The sequence below is a fragment of the Ambystoma mexicanum genome, chromosome 5q (genome assembly GCF_040938575.1).
Source record: "Ambystoma mexicanum isolate Mex_15411 chromosome 5q, UKY_AmexF1_1, whole genome shotgun sequence".
NCBI lineage: Eukaryota > Metazoa > Chordata > Amphibia > Caudata > Ambystomatidae > Ambystoma > Ambystoma mexicanum.
Genome location: NC_090933.1, coordinates 868,089,179 through 868,105,538, shown reverse-complemented (window position 1 = coordinate 868,105,538; position 16,360 = coordinate 868,089,179). Strand labels below are relative to the sequence as shown.

Here is a 16,360-nt window from a genome sequence, read left to right as displayed (position 1 = left end):
TTCAAAAACAAAGGATGCTCCTCTTTTTTTTCACCGCCTTTCAAACTCATTCTCTCTGGCGTGATGTGTTAAGTGCCGGTTCCCTCTCATCTAGAAACATAGTTAGAGTCTCTCCCCAATGACAGGCTAGCGTGGTTCCACCCCTTCGCTAAATTACTCACTCACTAGCACTCCAATGCTACAGGTCCGCTAGAAGTCCGGTGTCAGCTGGGCGACTCTTTCGGTTCGATCCTCCTCTCCTAACGCAGCGTCCTTGGGTGGGCTGTTTCTCCAGCCCCGCCTGCTCTGCCAATCACTTTCCGGTTAGCCTCTCACAGCTGTCCCATGACGCGTATCGACGCGTATGACAGCCTTCTCTCTTCGGGCCTCTTCTTTGGACTCCCGATGGAGAACTCCACCCACAGGTCGGCGGGGGCTAGAAGGAGGAGCGGCTGCTCACTTTCTTCTCCCGACACTGTACAAGCTGCTTTCTCGCCTGCTCGTACCTCATCGGATGCGTAACGGATTTTTCTTCAATCTAACGGCTTCCCGCTCACAGCTGGGCTGTTTCTCATTCCATCCAGCACAACAGGTGAAAAAACGTACGGGCACAACAGGTGCCAAGAAGCCTTCAGGCACAACAGGTGCAACGACTTCGTAGCAAGTCTCTTATCATAGTTTTCTTTCAATAGGCCCACTCGTATGTTGGTCCATCTTCCGCCGTCAGCTCCTGAAACAAAACGACCACATATACATTCCAACCGTCAGTCTTAGAGAAACTGACCCTTCTTTTCCACCTCTCATTCCATTGGCTTAACCTTGCTGTCACTCAAGTGCCCACCCCCTTTATGACATCAGCTTAATGCTTTAGGATTGCTGTGATGCTGGGTCAGCCCGGAGTTCCCTAGTGTCAGATCTCTCTCCTGTCCTCTCACTTCATCACAGCAGCCTACAATGACCTCTGAAGGGGTATGCGACATACTGGGCAACCACAGTTGGAAAATACGTGCACCGTCTGCCTGGAAAAAAACGTGAAAAAGAGGCACGTGTGCGCGTTGGCAACACCCCCGCCAATGAAGAAATGAACGCTGTCTGAGGAAACAGGGAGTACGAACTGGAACCGTTGTGAAGTAATCACGTGTGAACCGACAAGAAGTACAATAATCACCCACTCGCTCTCCACAAAAAGCACGTACAAAAAATGGCATCCTACGTGTACCTTTTAAGCCAGCCCACACGTGCCACGTCACTAACATGCATACGCGCTAAGGGCCTTTCCTCCAATTACATGCAGTGCCACCCGGACGTGCAGTTTTTTCACGTGTACAATGAACATGCACCCGTGTTGTGGGAAACACCTGTGCGCGTTATGTCACAGATGCTCTTACCTGCTAAGGGCCTTTCCTCGAATTACACGGTGATGTGTCCTTTTTTCACGTTCCAAATCACTCCGTATCAAGCTGGCCCCGCGACAACACACGGAAGACTACGCTCCTGCCCAAAAGGCCATTTTCCTGCCCCCCAGAGCCCAGAGCACGCTCCCACCTGCCATCTGCTGCTGCCTGCCTGCTGTCCACATGCCCTGCTATTTGGTGCCTGCACGTCAGCCATCTGCAGGGGTGCAGTTCCTGTGACCACCCCTGTTGGAACTGAAGACTCCTTACTGGGATACCATCGCTCCACAGCCCAGCCCAGCCCCAGGACCAGGACCCAGTTGCCCACCCACACCTGCCTCTGGGGTTGCCATGTCTGACACAACACCATCGGGCACCACTGGCAAACCCCAGGCAGAGAGGCAGCGGGCTACCAGCTTCGGTGCCAATGAAGTTGGTATCCTGGTGGAACAAGTCCTGGGGCACTATGATGCCCTCTTTGGAAGTTCGCGCGCCGACAATGAAGGACAGAAGAGGATCTGGATGGTGGCAGTCCGCGACATTCAACATGTCCGGAAGCGCTGGGAGGACTTCAGGTCCAGGACCCTCAACAAGGCCCGACGCCTCTTGAAGGCAGTGGATTACAAGGGGTGCCGGGTCCGCCTAAACAACAACCAAATGAGGGTCTTGGAACATATACGCCCAGCGCTCCACGTCCAGGTCCTTGAGAGGCAGACCCATCTGGAGTCGAGCGGTAAGTGTACATGCATACTGATTGGATGCTGTGCGTGTTGAGGTGTGCCAGGAATGTGCAGGTTGCACATAAGTCTTTGTAGGGCCATATATTGATGCGTATGTAAAGGGGCGTGAACCTGCCACATGTGAGCCCTCATGTGTGAGAGCCATCGATGGTGTATGTGTTGGTAAGCATGCTGGCCAAATGCATGTGTGGGTGCACACATGTTAACATTTTTGTGTATGTACTGTGGCATGGTTGTGGTGTCACACATGGATGCTGGTTCCAGCTGCATGTATCTGCACTATGTACATGTGCATGTATTTGACAAGTGTGCAACTGTGATACAACATGGATGCCGATTGCCAGATGTGACATGGATGGCGATGTTATCACTGCGACAGGTGGTGGAGATGTACAGATGCATTTAAGTCTGATGGCGTGTGTGCATGTGTTATGCACTCCCCATGTTGCATGTGAGGTCAGGCTCACCTTCGACTGCTCATGCGGTTTGTGTGTGGATGGTGCTGCCTGGTGCAACATTCCTGTTGATTTGCTCATGTGTGTTGGGGAGTGTGATGCCATGTCTGAAGTTTGACACTGCCACTCATGTATAACTGTCATATGTGTAAGACCATTGTACAGTGCCCTGATGCCTGTGTTCCATCTCTCTCGGTCTGCAGCGTCAACTGATGAAGAGGGCGGAGAGGGTGCTGTGGAGCAAAGCGGCAGGGATTGCACCGCCAGCCGGAGATGCAAGGCCCAGCTCCCCTCCCATGTTGTCATGTGGTCGGGGAGTGAGGAGTCTAATGCCGCGTACCAGGCCGCAGCTGCTGACGGTAGGTCCAAGAGGCCGAGGTCGGAGGTGGACTCCTCGGCAGCAGAAGGGGCAGCTGAGACCCCACAGGGTCCGACGGAGGAAGATGGCACAGTCTCATCCAGGTTGGTGGGGGGTTTGGTGGAGGAGGAGGCCGTGGAAGGGACACACGGGGTCTGGAGGGGGAGAGGGAGTTCCACTCATGCTAGTGGTGCAGTCCAGGCGCAGGGACAGGAGGCCGCACAGGCTGCCACGGAGGTGCCTGTGTGAAATCCTGTCCCCAATCCTGTGACTGCATCATCCCGCACCAGCAGGAATGCTGATGTCCAGACCAGTTTTCAGGGAGGGGATAAGCGCACAACAACTGGCCTTTCTCTCCCTGCGGACGTGGCAATTCAGGACCGGGTTGAGCCTGTCCTGGCTGGGATAGCGTTGCATCAACGGGGCATGCAAGCTGACCTGTAGTGTTTTCGTGAAGACACTGCAGGTCATCTCGGATGCCTCTTTGACCACGTTGACCTACTAGGATGGGTCACCAGTGCTGGATTCCTCTGTGTGCTGGACCTTCTTCCGACCCCCTCCTCACCTGAACCCCCTATGCGCCAGTCGTCCTCCATGCCATCTTCCCACCCATGTATCACCTGGGTACCCTGTGGAGCTGCCTCTGACCCAGCGGCCAGGCTGGTGGAGGACACATCCCTGCCACAGTCGGGAGTCAGATGTCCAGCAGGGGTGGCCACCACAACAACTGCACCCCAGCCGGAGGAGGACGTGCAGGCAGCAAGAGCCAGGGCACAGCAGCAGCAGGCACAAGGTGGGAGCGATGATGGCTTGGGGCCATCAACATCAGAGGGGCAGGCATCGGCCAGAGGGCAGGAGGACCCTGGATTGGGAGCGTCTGTGTGGCAGCGGTTGGGTCAGGCCATAGATGCGGAGCGGCGGTGGGCAGAAGAGGCACGGCTCACAATGATCAGGGCGGAGAACTCCATGCGCAGGGCGCTGAGGCGGGCCAAGTCCCTCGAGGCAATTCGCAGGGAGTTGGAGTTGAACATGGCATCGTCCCTGCGAAACCTCATGGCCATGCAAGAGGCCCGCTTCCAGGACATAGACGAGGAGTTTGATGATGCCCTGGCCCGGGTTATCAAAAAGTGAGCCGTCAGACTAGCCCACCGCCATTGTATATAGTTTGTAGGCGTTAGGTTTCCTTTTGCTTTATTTTGGGGTGCTTGGACAATGCCCCACCCTTTTGTATATAGTTATTTATTAGGATTTTTTTTTTAATAGGTTTCATTTCATTCATTGGGCTCATGGACCTTGTATTGAATCGTTGTACATAGTTGAAGTGTGGATTTATGAAAACATTTTTTTTTTATCACCATGAATCAATGGATTTTGCAATTTACGTTTCCTTTGGTGGAGGGAGAGTTTGGACAAACTTTATTTTGGATTACTTTGGATTGAGACTTAATTTATTTTTTGGACATGCATTTCTTTTCTTGTTTAAAATATTTTTCATTCCATTACCTTCATTTAGTGCAAAATACATTTTGATTTATTACTTCCATGTGTGTGGTGCCCGTCAATGCTGGATGGGTGGGGCTGCAGGGGGGACATGTCACCATGCACAATTGAGCACCGACACATGTGGGCTGGCTGGGGGACATGGCCAGGGTGGATGGGCTGCCTGCGGCGCATGGCCAGGGCTGCAGGGTAGTCCCCTGTGGCGTGGGCTGCCTGCAGGCCCTGGGGAGGGGAGTGAGGGCTCACCTGGGAGGAGACACTGCCAATTCGCGTTGGGGCACCCCTCAAAATACACGTATACCGCTCTGCAAGCGAATTCGCACGTAAAACTGGCTGCACACGCCCATAAATACACGTATCCCGCTTGCCCAAGGCCTATCACGTGTGAAACTGCCCACGCACCCCACAGAATACACGTACCCCGCTCGCCCAAGACCTATCGCGTGTGACACTTCCCGCGCACCCCAAAAATACACGTAACCTGCTCAGACAGTGAAATTGCGTGTGAAATTCACTGCACACCCTCGGAATACACTTACCCCACTCTGCAAGCGATATCGCTTGTGAAACTGCCCGCACACCCCCAGAAATGCACGTACTCCACTTGCCCAAGGCCTATCACGTGTGACGCTTCCCACGCACCCCAGAAATACACGTTCCCTGCTCACACAAGCCCTATCGCATGTGATTATTCGAGCGCACCCCAGAAATACACGTTCCCCGCTCACGCGATTGCAGTGTAGCGGCCCAGTAAGCTGGTCCAGGGTTAGCGCGGCCCTTTGCGCTGCATTGGGGATTTCAATGGCTTTTCCTTGCGCAAGGGGCGTTCTTGGGGGCGTAACTGGCGCTGTGGAATGTTCTCTGCGCCAGCGCTCATTACGGCTTGGGAATTCCATGAATACGCAGTGCGCCAAAATGCTGTTTAGCGCACAAGGCTGGCGCACGCTCCCCCTCTACACTGCTCCTGTGCGCTGCCTGTTTGCTGAAATCTATGAATTACCCCATTAGTTGGGCCACGTTATGTTTGTTTTCAGCAAAGTGCTGAGCTACCGGCAACCTTACGGTGGTTGTTCTGATGCTGCTCTTGTGTTCGTTCCAACGTTCTTTCGCTTGCCTGATTGTCTGGCCTATATAAATGATCCTGCACGGGCAACTTAATCCATAGATTACCAATTTAGAATCGCATGTAGCATAGTCATTCAGTTTAATCTTATTTCCATTGTTTGGGTGTCTCACATATCCACCCTTCATAATGTTACAATTGCAGCAATTAAGACAGGCAAATTAGTGTTTGCTGTTTGTCCCTCAGGGGTCTTTCTGCTTTAACTAATTGGTCCTTAAAGTTCTGTCTACTCTTATAAGCGATAATAGGTGGTTTGGGAAATAACCTATTTAATTGTGGGTCCAGTTTAATAATTTGCCAATGCTTTGTGATGATTCTTGTAATGTGATGACTTCGGCCCGAGTATTTAAGTGCGTACAGAAAAGAGATTTCTTTAGATTTTGTTTTGGGGCTTAAAAGGTCATTTCTGTCACATTTGTCAGTCTTCTCTTTGGCTTTCTCGATGATATCTTTTGGGTTTCCTCGGTTTCTGTATTTTTCTGTCATTGACATTTTTTCCTCAACAAGTATTTCAGGTGTTCTGTTTGAGCCATCAAAATTGGCTGTATGGGAAGTTGTTTTTTTAAATGTTCTGGGTGGTGGCTCAAGTAGTGTAATGAGTTGTTAACATCAGTTTTCTTATGGTAAACGTTGGTCATAATACCTTCTGTTCCAATTTCCAATTCAACATCTAGAAAACGTAGTTTGGGAATGCCAACTTCCATTGTGATTTTAAGTTGTCTGTGTATGGAATTTAACAATTCCAAGAATGTCTCCAAATCTGCTCGTGTCCCTCTCCATATCACAAAAACATCTATGAACCTTTTCCAAATCATCAAGTTGTTTCTCCATCTTAGTTCCACTAATATTTGTGTAGTCTCCAAATAGAACATGAACAGGTTTGTGTAGGCAGGGGCCTGGGAGGAGCCCATGTAAGTCCCAAGAGGTTTGTAAATAGAACGGATTCCCATGTTTAAAGTAGTTATTTATCGATATGATTTTGATCAGTTGTAATATGAATATTGGTTAGCTTCACAGTTGTCCCTCAACAATGTCCACTCCAATGCCTCTAATCCATCCTGATGGGGAATAGAAGTGTACAGGCACTGTACGTCAAATGACACTAAAGATTGTTTAAGGATATTTGGTAGTGTTTTGAGATTATTCAGAAAGTCCGTAGTGTCTTTTAGGTATGTGGCTGTACCTTGTACCAATGGTTGAAGGGCTGTATCCACATAGATGGCATGTGGGTTAAACATACTGTCAATCCCTGTGACTATGGGCCTTAGTGATGGTGATTTTAAAGTCTTATGGATTTTTGGTAAACCATAGAAAATGGGTGTTCTAATATATCGTTCATTCTTGGAACTACTAAGTGACGTCATCACGTGATCACGTAATGATGTTAGTAAACAAATAACTGCCATTTTGTGTTCCCGTGTTTTTGCGACCCAGGAACATCGAAGTAGACGTGCACTTGGATTTGGCAGGTAAAATGGGGAATGGAGGAATAGGATTCCTTAATATCCTAGCTAAAAAGGCATAAAAAAGGTACATCTGTTTAAGATGCTAACTTAATTCAGACTCTGCCATACTCCTCCGCTTAACCAGCAGGTGATACCTTACCCATTGAGAACAGGGATTGCCTAATATTTCTCAAATATTCATGTATATAATATCTTCCAAAAAGTCAAACAACATACAGACTCTGATAAAACTCTCTTTGCAAAACCCACAGGCGAAATCCTATTGAAAAAGAGACCCACCCAGGATAGCTTGGCGTCAGATCACCAATGCAACATAAGGGTAAGATCTTCAATATTGGAAATAGGATCAACTTATATGACAGAATATGCCCACAGATGGGGCACGCCAATAGCTCATAATGTTATACTTATGCCTGCAGGCGCTGGTCTACTAGTGAGGGTGCCCCAACACAGGGCCGAAAATAGTTGAAGGTGTTGTTGTCATAAAAAACTCTGCATTGTTGTAAAGTGAAGAGTTCTCCGAGAGACTGTTCAACTTTAATTTTGGATCTTTTTAGGAAGAATCACATACCTACCTATAGGATATAGATAGGAGTACAAAAACGTGGGAATTGATATGTGGATGAGACACACAGGTAATTATAAAATACAGAATCATGACCGTGTATTATTGGAATTGTGTATTTAAGTATTACTAAAGTCTGATTATTGATTATCCTTTGTAGATATCAGAAAATTGGGCAGAAGGGGAGTACAAACCCCGAAACGCGTAGAGAAACCACACACGGATTGAACATATTACCCATAAATCGAGTCTTGTTAAATTAGGCACTCTGGGTGATTACTGGAAATCTTTGATGTCAAAATTATGAACCAATGTCATACAATTGGAGCTTTTTTCTTTGAAAAGTTACATGTATTGGTTTATGCTACAAACTCAATGTTGATCTGAATTGAGAAAATTGCCACATGATCAAATTGTAAGGCGCTTATACTTTAAAGCAAAACAATGGATTCTATAAAATAATTTTTTTAATGAAAAATGTCTAGTGTGAAAAGTGTTGCAAAATTGAATATGCAAATATCTGAATGGTTGGTTGTATATACAACATAAAATGGGTGTGCAGGGGACGGAAGAGTCCCACAAGAGTGTGGACTCCTGCCGTTTTCTTCATTAGTTAGTACAACCCAGTGTCGGGGTTGGTTTTCTCCCCGGCACCCCACTACGCACTTGAAAAATCAAATCATTATAAAAAGTCGGTGTGCTCCAGGCTAAACAGAACATAGTTTTTTAATTAATGCCATTGAATAAATTGAACTCCCCAATATTTACATTAGTTTCAACTGACAACAGTTCATTCCCTTCGTCTTAACTGATCTGTATTGTTGTGCAGCCCAGGCCAATACTTCATATATTGAAACTTGGACATAAGCCGCCTTGTTATTAGATTCTCATTTTCATAATTAATGGTTTGAAGAGTCCACAAGCTAGTCAATGAGCATTGTAGTTATTCTGTAGAAGAAAAAGTTCACAAATCCTAGGTCATCCAAACCATTGACACGGTGTTGCACTCTGGACAGAACTAAAAGGTACTATTCTCTATTGCCAAAATGCCTAAATAGAAGGGGAAATCTGAAAAACAAGTGATCAAAGTCATTAACAACCAACCAGAGCCTTTGAGTTGGTCTTTGTTCGACTTTGTGCAGCTTTGAGCTTCTGTTAGTAGCTGCTTTATAAAAATAAAAAAATAAAAAGAATTATTCTTTAGTTCCGGGTTACCTTGGATGTTGAATCTTCTCAACATTTCCATGAACTATCTCTGCATTTGCCTCCACCAGAGATATGTGCGACGAATCCAGATGGTAGAAGACGACATTGGGGCTCATAAGTTCCCAGAAATGCCCGAAATAATGCTGGTAATTCTGGCACCGGCATTTTTTTCCAGACCGGGGAAACCCAAATTTGCCAGTGGGAGCAGTGAACTACCAGCAGGCCTGACCTGCCCAGAGTTCTGGCCTTTATTTGCCGGTAGGGGCCTGAATCACTGGCACTGGTGCCAGTAACTCCGGCAATCCCATCCATGGAGTCCTACGGGACTCATGAATGGGAACTTGTTGGCGGAAACGGTGAGGCAGTTTTGCTTGTGTCCTGCCGGACTTACTGATGGGATACCAGCAAAACTAATGAGGCACATTGTGTCAAAGGTATGGTGCAAAGTAGTTTAGTTGACATCACAATTATTAGTTAACCCGTAGGTTAGTCTCCTCCAAAAGACAACAACAATATTAAGAAGCTCACTGGTGCTACGAATTTAAAATTAAATGAGTAACTGTGGCATTGACATGAACAATGCAGTGTGGTACGGTCAGTGCACAGAGCGGTAGTCAAGGGTTATTTAGACAAGCTAAGTGAAGCACTCTGCAATTTGTACAAAAAAGGTAGCAGGCTGCCCTCTCTAGAAAGAACATGGCATGATAACCTCTTCAGTAGTTTTTTTTCCCCACTTTGACAGTCCGCAACCATCACTTTCTGCTCACTGTACTTTTCACAAAGGAGGAATATCCATTTGCAATTTGTAGTGAACTAGGGAAGTGAATGTAGTTCAAAAAGTAAACTAGGAAAACCAAGCATGGAGACAAGTGGACAATCTGAAAGGGTAGCTAACTTCAGTGTTTACTATGAGATACGCTAAGGGAAACAGAAAAAAAATGACAAAAGTATTATGATACACCATGAAACAAAGAAAAGTAATTAAAGAAAAGAAACAAAGATGTAGTTTCCAGACTACAATAGCTAGATGGTGATTACAGCAAAATAAAGAGACAATTCACGAGATCCACTTGCATAAAACATACATCCTTTGCCCCACATCAGCAGAGGAAAGTGAGCTGCTTCCAGGACGTGAATGGATCTTTTTGCAAGCCATTGAGGCCAACTTTAAATGTGAGCGTTGTGCTATGTTTGCAGAGTCCGACAGTTATGCCCCTTTCTGGGGGTTAGCATACCCAGAACAAGCTATAAAATCACATAGGTTAGACCTATCAAAATCTAGGCAGCTGTCAACTACAGAACACAGATCAGCATATGTACACTTTCGGAATATAAAAACAAAATCTCTAGAAGAGGATGCAGATATATACACAATGGTGGTCAGTCAAAAGGCCGAATAGTTTAGGTATTGATAATCATTCCCTGGGAGTCCAAGCAACGGCACATCTAGATGCATACGATGTATACACTTGCCTATAGTGAAGGACATTTTTAAAGGTGGACAGTGGAGTAACTTTGCCGAAAATTTTGGGGCGGGGGGGGGGTCGGGGGGGGTGTCACAGGGGTGGGATGGAAGGAGGGCGGGTGGTGGCTCTTGGGGATTGTTTCGGCTAAATTGTTAAATACAATTTGGTTGAATGGTAGATTTGACTGAATTCGTTCACCACCATTAGTTCAAAGCCGAAGATACCAAACACAAAGAGCTGGGGTTGTGGGGGTGGCCCCCACTCCCCATGTTCGCTATTTTTGACTTTGGCAGTTGCGGGTTGTCCCCCAGTTCCTCAACATTGGTGGCAGGGGACTCAAAAAAAAATAAATAAATAAAAATAAAAAAAAGAATAAAAAGGGACCCTTCAGTTTTGGGCTAAGTTGTCTTGACCTAGCTGAACTATAAAGCCATGGCCGAAAGGAACAGATTCACTGGAATGTCAGCAATTCCCTTGATGTTTCCATTCATTCAAAGGCAGAAGCCATCGATTAATGCAGTGCAGTGGGTGACCAAGTATACTTGGTATCAATTTTTAAATGCCATATATCTCCAAACTTGGGTTCTGCACAGCACCTTATATGTGTACGTGCTGATAGATTTTTTTCAACAAGATTCGGACTGATTAAAATTAAGGTATGTTTTCCTGCGTTCAAATGGCTCCAAGCAGTGAAGTACCAAGCAGGAGAGGCAGAGGGGGCAAGCTGCCAGACCGAGACCGAGACGTTTTTCATTGGGACAACTCGGCACATCAAAGAGGGTACCCAACGGCAAAGGTGTCCCGCTGCCAGGACAATGTCCCAAGGAGCTACGGGCAGCAGAGGGTCCTCACGCTGTATCAACAGAGCATTACAATGTGAGCGATTGGGCACTGATGGGAGGGAGGGGGGGTACTATTAGCAGGGACTTTTGTTCATTTAGAAATGTGAATGGGGAGGGCGCTGTTGCGCTTGGTCGGTAATGGCTGCCTGAAGAACAAGCTTGGTATGGATGGCCGCATCTTTGAGCACATCTCCTGCTGTATGGTGCCTACATCGCCACAATTTTAGGGTATCATCAACCATTCACTCATCCACACTTCATGCAATTTCAGAGCCGCAACTCTACTCATGACCGGAGATACAGCAGTGCGTGGTCGACTGTGAGCAGGCTAGCCTCTAGACCCGCTGCTTGTTTCCAGCGAAGCGAGCAGTTTTTCTAACGGACAACGCGGCTGCCGGGCCTGCAGTGGGGGAGGGGCTACCTACTCATCTGCACCCGGCTCCTTCGGTCGCCAGCAGTGAATCCCAGCAGGCGTCTGCCCTGAGTAGCTACCCGACCCCTTCCCCCACTGCCCCTCGTACACTGGCCCCATCTTCCATCCTGGCCTTGGCAGACGCCGGCCCCCTGGCATCCTGTGGAGATGTTGGAACACTCGACACGCCTGCTCCGGACCCTCCTGCGGCGGCAGCCCCGAGCTTGGGCCGTTCTGCACCGCCTACGTTTCTCCCCGGATCCTGCTCGGCTGAGCTGGCGCAGCAGGACACGCGGCGACCATTCGGCTGCGTGGCGCTCTGCAGCGGCGACACCGACACAGTGAGTCCCTGTGTTACTCCGGTCATCCGGAGAAGGCCCAATATGGGGTTTGAGGTGATTGGGCTGCGTGCCCCCACACACACACACTACACGCGCAGTCCACTGTCCTCGTGCCTGCTCCAGGCGTCCTGGTCACCAGCTCCTCTCACCACCTGGCCCTTGCCCCAGCGCACTCCTTGTGCCCGGCCTCCTCTCGGGACCAGCCCCCTTGAGTCGGTCTCACCGGAGACCTCAACCATCTCTGCCCTCATCACACATCACCCTACACGAGTGGGCACCACTCATGCTGCTGGTCTGCTCAGAGCATACAGTATTGACATCACATACCTTTCTACCAGCATGATTCATCCTCTGAGGATGCTTTCCTAGTAGCAGCTCCGAATATACCCTGCAGAAGGCCGGAGTACAGATTGTCCCAGCCCCACATTTGTTGCCTGTTGCAATGGAGCTACGCCCCGCAATCCTTACCTGTGAAACGCCGGACTAGTTCACCTGCTCACTCTCTCATTGGGCCCGCTGATCAAGATTCCTCTCTGTTCTGTTTGGCCCACCCCTAATGTTGATTTCACCTACTCACCCGGTGCCCTGCTACTGGAGACAAGGCATCCCACCCTGCTTGCCCCAGCGTCCTTGGGACCACACACTCTCTGGATAGCCCCACTCCATTTGTTCATTGGAGCTGCCCCGGCCCGGACCCCAGTCTCAAACTCACCTTCGTACTTGGTGAATCACCGTTCTTGTTCCTTCCGGTGAGCCTCGTCACCGGGGTCTTGTTACACTTGCATAATTTACCACCTATATCAGTACCTCTGGCAGCTGATCGTGTCGGTTGCTTACTGCTCCGAGACACCACATTCAATCAACGCGTCAAGTTCCCATATTACATTCAAGATCTGCTGGGCACCTCCAGGCACCCCGACCCGAACATTGCCTGCGAACGGTATCGTTCTACTTACCTGCTGGCATGCTTTATTCCTTCCTCTGTTTATCCAAAGATTGCAGGACCAGCCCCACCTCATACCATGACTAAAGGCACTGGAAAAAAACAGAGCTCCATCAACACGTTTACTAAAACACTGTCTAAGCCAGCTGACTAGGTACCAGAGCCTCAACCCACCACTTCAACTCCCCCTGACTCTGTGGATTCGCAGAAAATGTTCGAATATATCTGCAAAGGGTTCACCACTCTCAATATGAATGGCACTATATGCTCAATTATAGCACATATAGAGAAAACCAACAACCGTGTTGCTGAAATTGAGACAAGGGTTGGTGCTACAGAAGACGTCTTTGGTTCTCTCCGGGCAGAAGTCTCCTCACTCTCTAGACAAGTTCTTGAGGTCGCCCAAAGAAATGAGGACCTTGAATCGTGCTCTAAACGCAACAATCTCCGTATAATTGGGGTCCCTGAGGACGGTATCAAGGAACCCACGGAAGACTATATGGAGCACACTCTGCTAAGACTCGAACTCCCCCAAGTTCTCACCGCAGTTCGCAATAGAGAGCCCACCGTGCCTTAACAAAACCTGGGCCCAGTGCACCCTTGCCTCCCATTATTGCTAGGGTCAAAAATGTTTGCGATCTAGGTGCCCTCCTCAGGGCAGCGAGAGCCAAAAGGAGAACTCTTCCTGGGATCCTCCAGGATTCACTTGTACCCTGACTTCTCTGTGGCCGTCCAACAGGAACGCAAAACCTTTCTGGCAGTTAAGAGGAAACTGCGTGATCTCGGGGTCAAATACTCCATGCTGTATCCTGCCAAATTGAGAATCGAACATTCTAATTAGGTGTTCTTTTTTTACAATTCCAGAAGAGGCCTCCAAGTTCATAGACTATCATTTCCCCGGATGATTGAACCTCGCCACACCACTCTGTTAGCGTTATGTAATTGCTGTTGAATATTTACTGGGCTGGACGTTCCCTGGCCCATAAGTATGGGAGACCTATCCTTTCAGTCATGTACAGATTGTTTAACCTTGTTCAAAGACGTTTTCGCCCCTTGCCATAAGGATCTACCTATCTAACACATTGTTTTTTCTAAGCACCAGGTCTATCCTTAATTGGCCTCCACCTCGGAGCATTGCCACCAGGCCAGTTCACAGGCCCCCAGGCGTTGATGCCATTGGTTTGGATTTGGTTAAAAGGGGAATGGGGTTGTCATTCCTCTGATTGGGGGAGGTTTTGTGGGTTGGGGCGGGGTGTTATGTTTAAAAATGCTTGGCACTCATGGAGGAAGTTGAATATGGGACAGTGCAAGGTCAGTCACATGTTGGGCGGAGTCATGACTGTGTATCCCAGGCCTCTGGCCCTTGGTTGTCACCCCATCAAGTTTCAGAGTTTATTCTGCACCTCTATCCCAATGGGTGACAATTTATCATTTATGAGTTGGAATGTGGGGGGGTTGGGTAACTAAGAAAATACAACATTTACAGCTTCACGCTGAACGACATGGCATTAAGATCCTTTTTCTGCAGGAAACACACGCTTGGGATGAGCACTGAGAAATTTGCTCGAGTGTGGGGACCCCAAAAGGTACTATACCGATTATTCTACCCAAAGTCGGGGAGTCATGACTGATCCACAGAAGTCTCAAATTTACCTGCAGGTCTTCTCAGGTCGACCCACAAGGCAGATTTGTACTGCTCCATGGTGCCCTACAAAACAAAGTGGTGCTGTTACTAAATATTTACGGGCCTAATGTGGATGACCCTGAATTTTACCCACACCTAGCTTCTCTCGGAAAGCTTCCCTCTGATCCCGATCCTTTGGGGTGGCAACTTTAACACTATACTAGATGTGAACCTTGACATTGTCCAAATGTGACACGCGCTCTCACTAGGGTTGGCTCGCAGCCCAGCCCCCCAACAAACATACACAAACACAATTAAAAATTATTTAATTTTTTAAAAAAAGAAAGTACCTCTGCTCTGCTTTCAAATGCCGCCCGGGCCACGTCTCATGTTACACCGACCTAACCTATTCGCACTTGCGCACCTTCAGACAGAAAACAGCAACTGAATGAGCTTAGTTCCTGTCGCACAAACTCAAAGCCGGAAAGCAATTCTCTGCGCCGCGCCCCGTGGAAGAGCTGCTGCTAGCGTGGCAGCACAGGTGCCAGGCCCTGCAACACCCAGTTCAGCACCCTGACTGCTGGCTTTGAGTCAGGCCAGCCAGGGTGAGGGACTGGGCCATGCAGGGCATCCCAGCCCTGAATGTGTTGCAGCGCGGCTGCCAGGCATCTCAGCATTATGTAATGAGACAGCGCAAGCCTTGCTGGGCACCCCAGCCGGGCTCGCGTGTCCAATGATATAATTGATGATTGCGGCCCCCCTGCCCTCATTCCAAAAGTTGGGGGGGGCAAAAAGGCATGCCACAGAAGTTGGGGGGAGGGGAGGAGGGACAAAACCCCCTGCACCCACCTATAATTAGGCCCATGAAGGTGGAATGCAGATATGGCAACACAATAAATGGGGACAGTCCCAATTTCTGAAAGCACATTCTGCAGATATACACATTTCGGAATAAAAAGCAATATATATAAATATAATATATATATATATATATGTAGCAGCAGTCACCTGGGAGAGATCAATATACCACAAACATTCAGTTCCGAGATTTTACCTCGGCTTGTCTGTAATCCTGAAGTTTGGCAAGTTCATCCGCAAAGTTTTTCAACCCATGCCTCAGGCTTGGTGTCTCTGTATCTGCAAATGCATGAACTTCCTTAACAAGAAGGTCTGCTTTGTCTCTAAGCCTGGCAGTCTTTCGTACGTATGCAGCAAATATCTGGCAGAGCTCCCCAAAATGCTTTTCCACATTTGTAACAGAATCCTGAATGTGCCTGGTCTGCATGTCCCTACAAAAATAAAAATGAAACTTTTAGGTTTCAAAATGATGAGAAAGATAAAAGCACACACATTTCCAACACAATTTCGTGTACACTTTTGCAATTCAAGTAATCTTTTCTGCTTCCACTAGAAATAAACTGAACATTATCCATCAAACCTTTCACACTGGCTAACCAACAGATGCAAGGGGTTTAAAAAAGTTCTCCCGCATTGAATTATTTATAGGCACACATGTTTAGTTGAATGGGAATTGTCCAGGAAAATACAATGCAAATATGCAGATTAAAAATCATTGGTTAGAAAGGGTAGGGAAATTAAGGATGCAACCAAAATCTACATTATAAAAAGATATATGAATTGCATTCCGCGCAAAGCAATTTACAACATATTAAACCATTCCCCAACAGTCATCTCCCACCCCCCCAGAGCGACTCCAGCGTTGACATCGGTCCATTCCTGATTGATCATCAGGGTTCATTGGAGATCCAACAGCTTTAGGCGTTGGGGGCACCACTCTGCCCGAAAGTCATCCTTTAGGAAAGCCAAAGTTTCTCCCCAGTCCTTTGCAAAGTTGTGCACATTGTCATTTGTGGTGTATGTTGCCCATTCAAGGGCTACGATTTCCCATATCTTCCGCAGCCAGTCCTGCATCATGGGCACCTCTG

At 48.0% G+C, this 16,360-nt stretch overlaps 1 protein-coding gene across 1 annotated transcript in view; it reads right to left on the bottom strand.

Annotated features, from left to right (window-relative positions):
• CIBAR1 (CBY1 interacting BAR domain containing 1) overlaps nt 1-16,360 on the bottom strand; it is a 956,902-nt gene that overhangs the window by 782,324 nt on the left and 158,218 nt on the right. Inside the window, exon 2 of the mRNA XM_069621350.1 lies at nt 15,469-15,703. Within this exon, the coding sequence (XP_069477451.1) occupies nt 15,469-15,703 (235 nt within the window). The remainder of the gene's footprint in view (nt 1-15,468; nt 15,704-16,360) is intronic.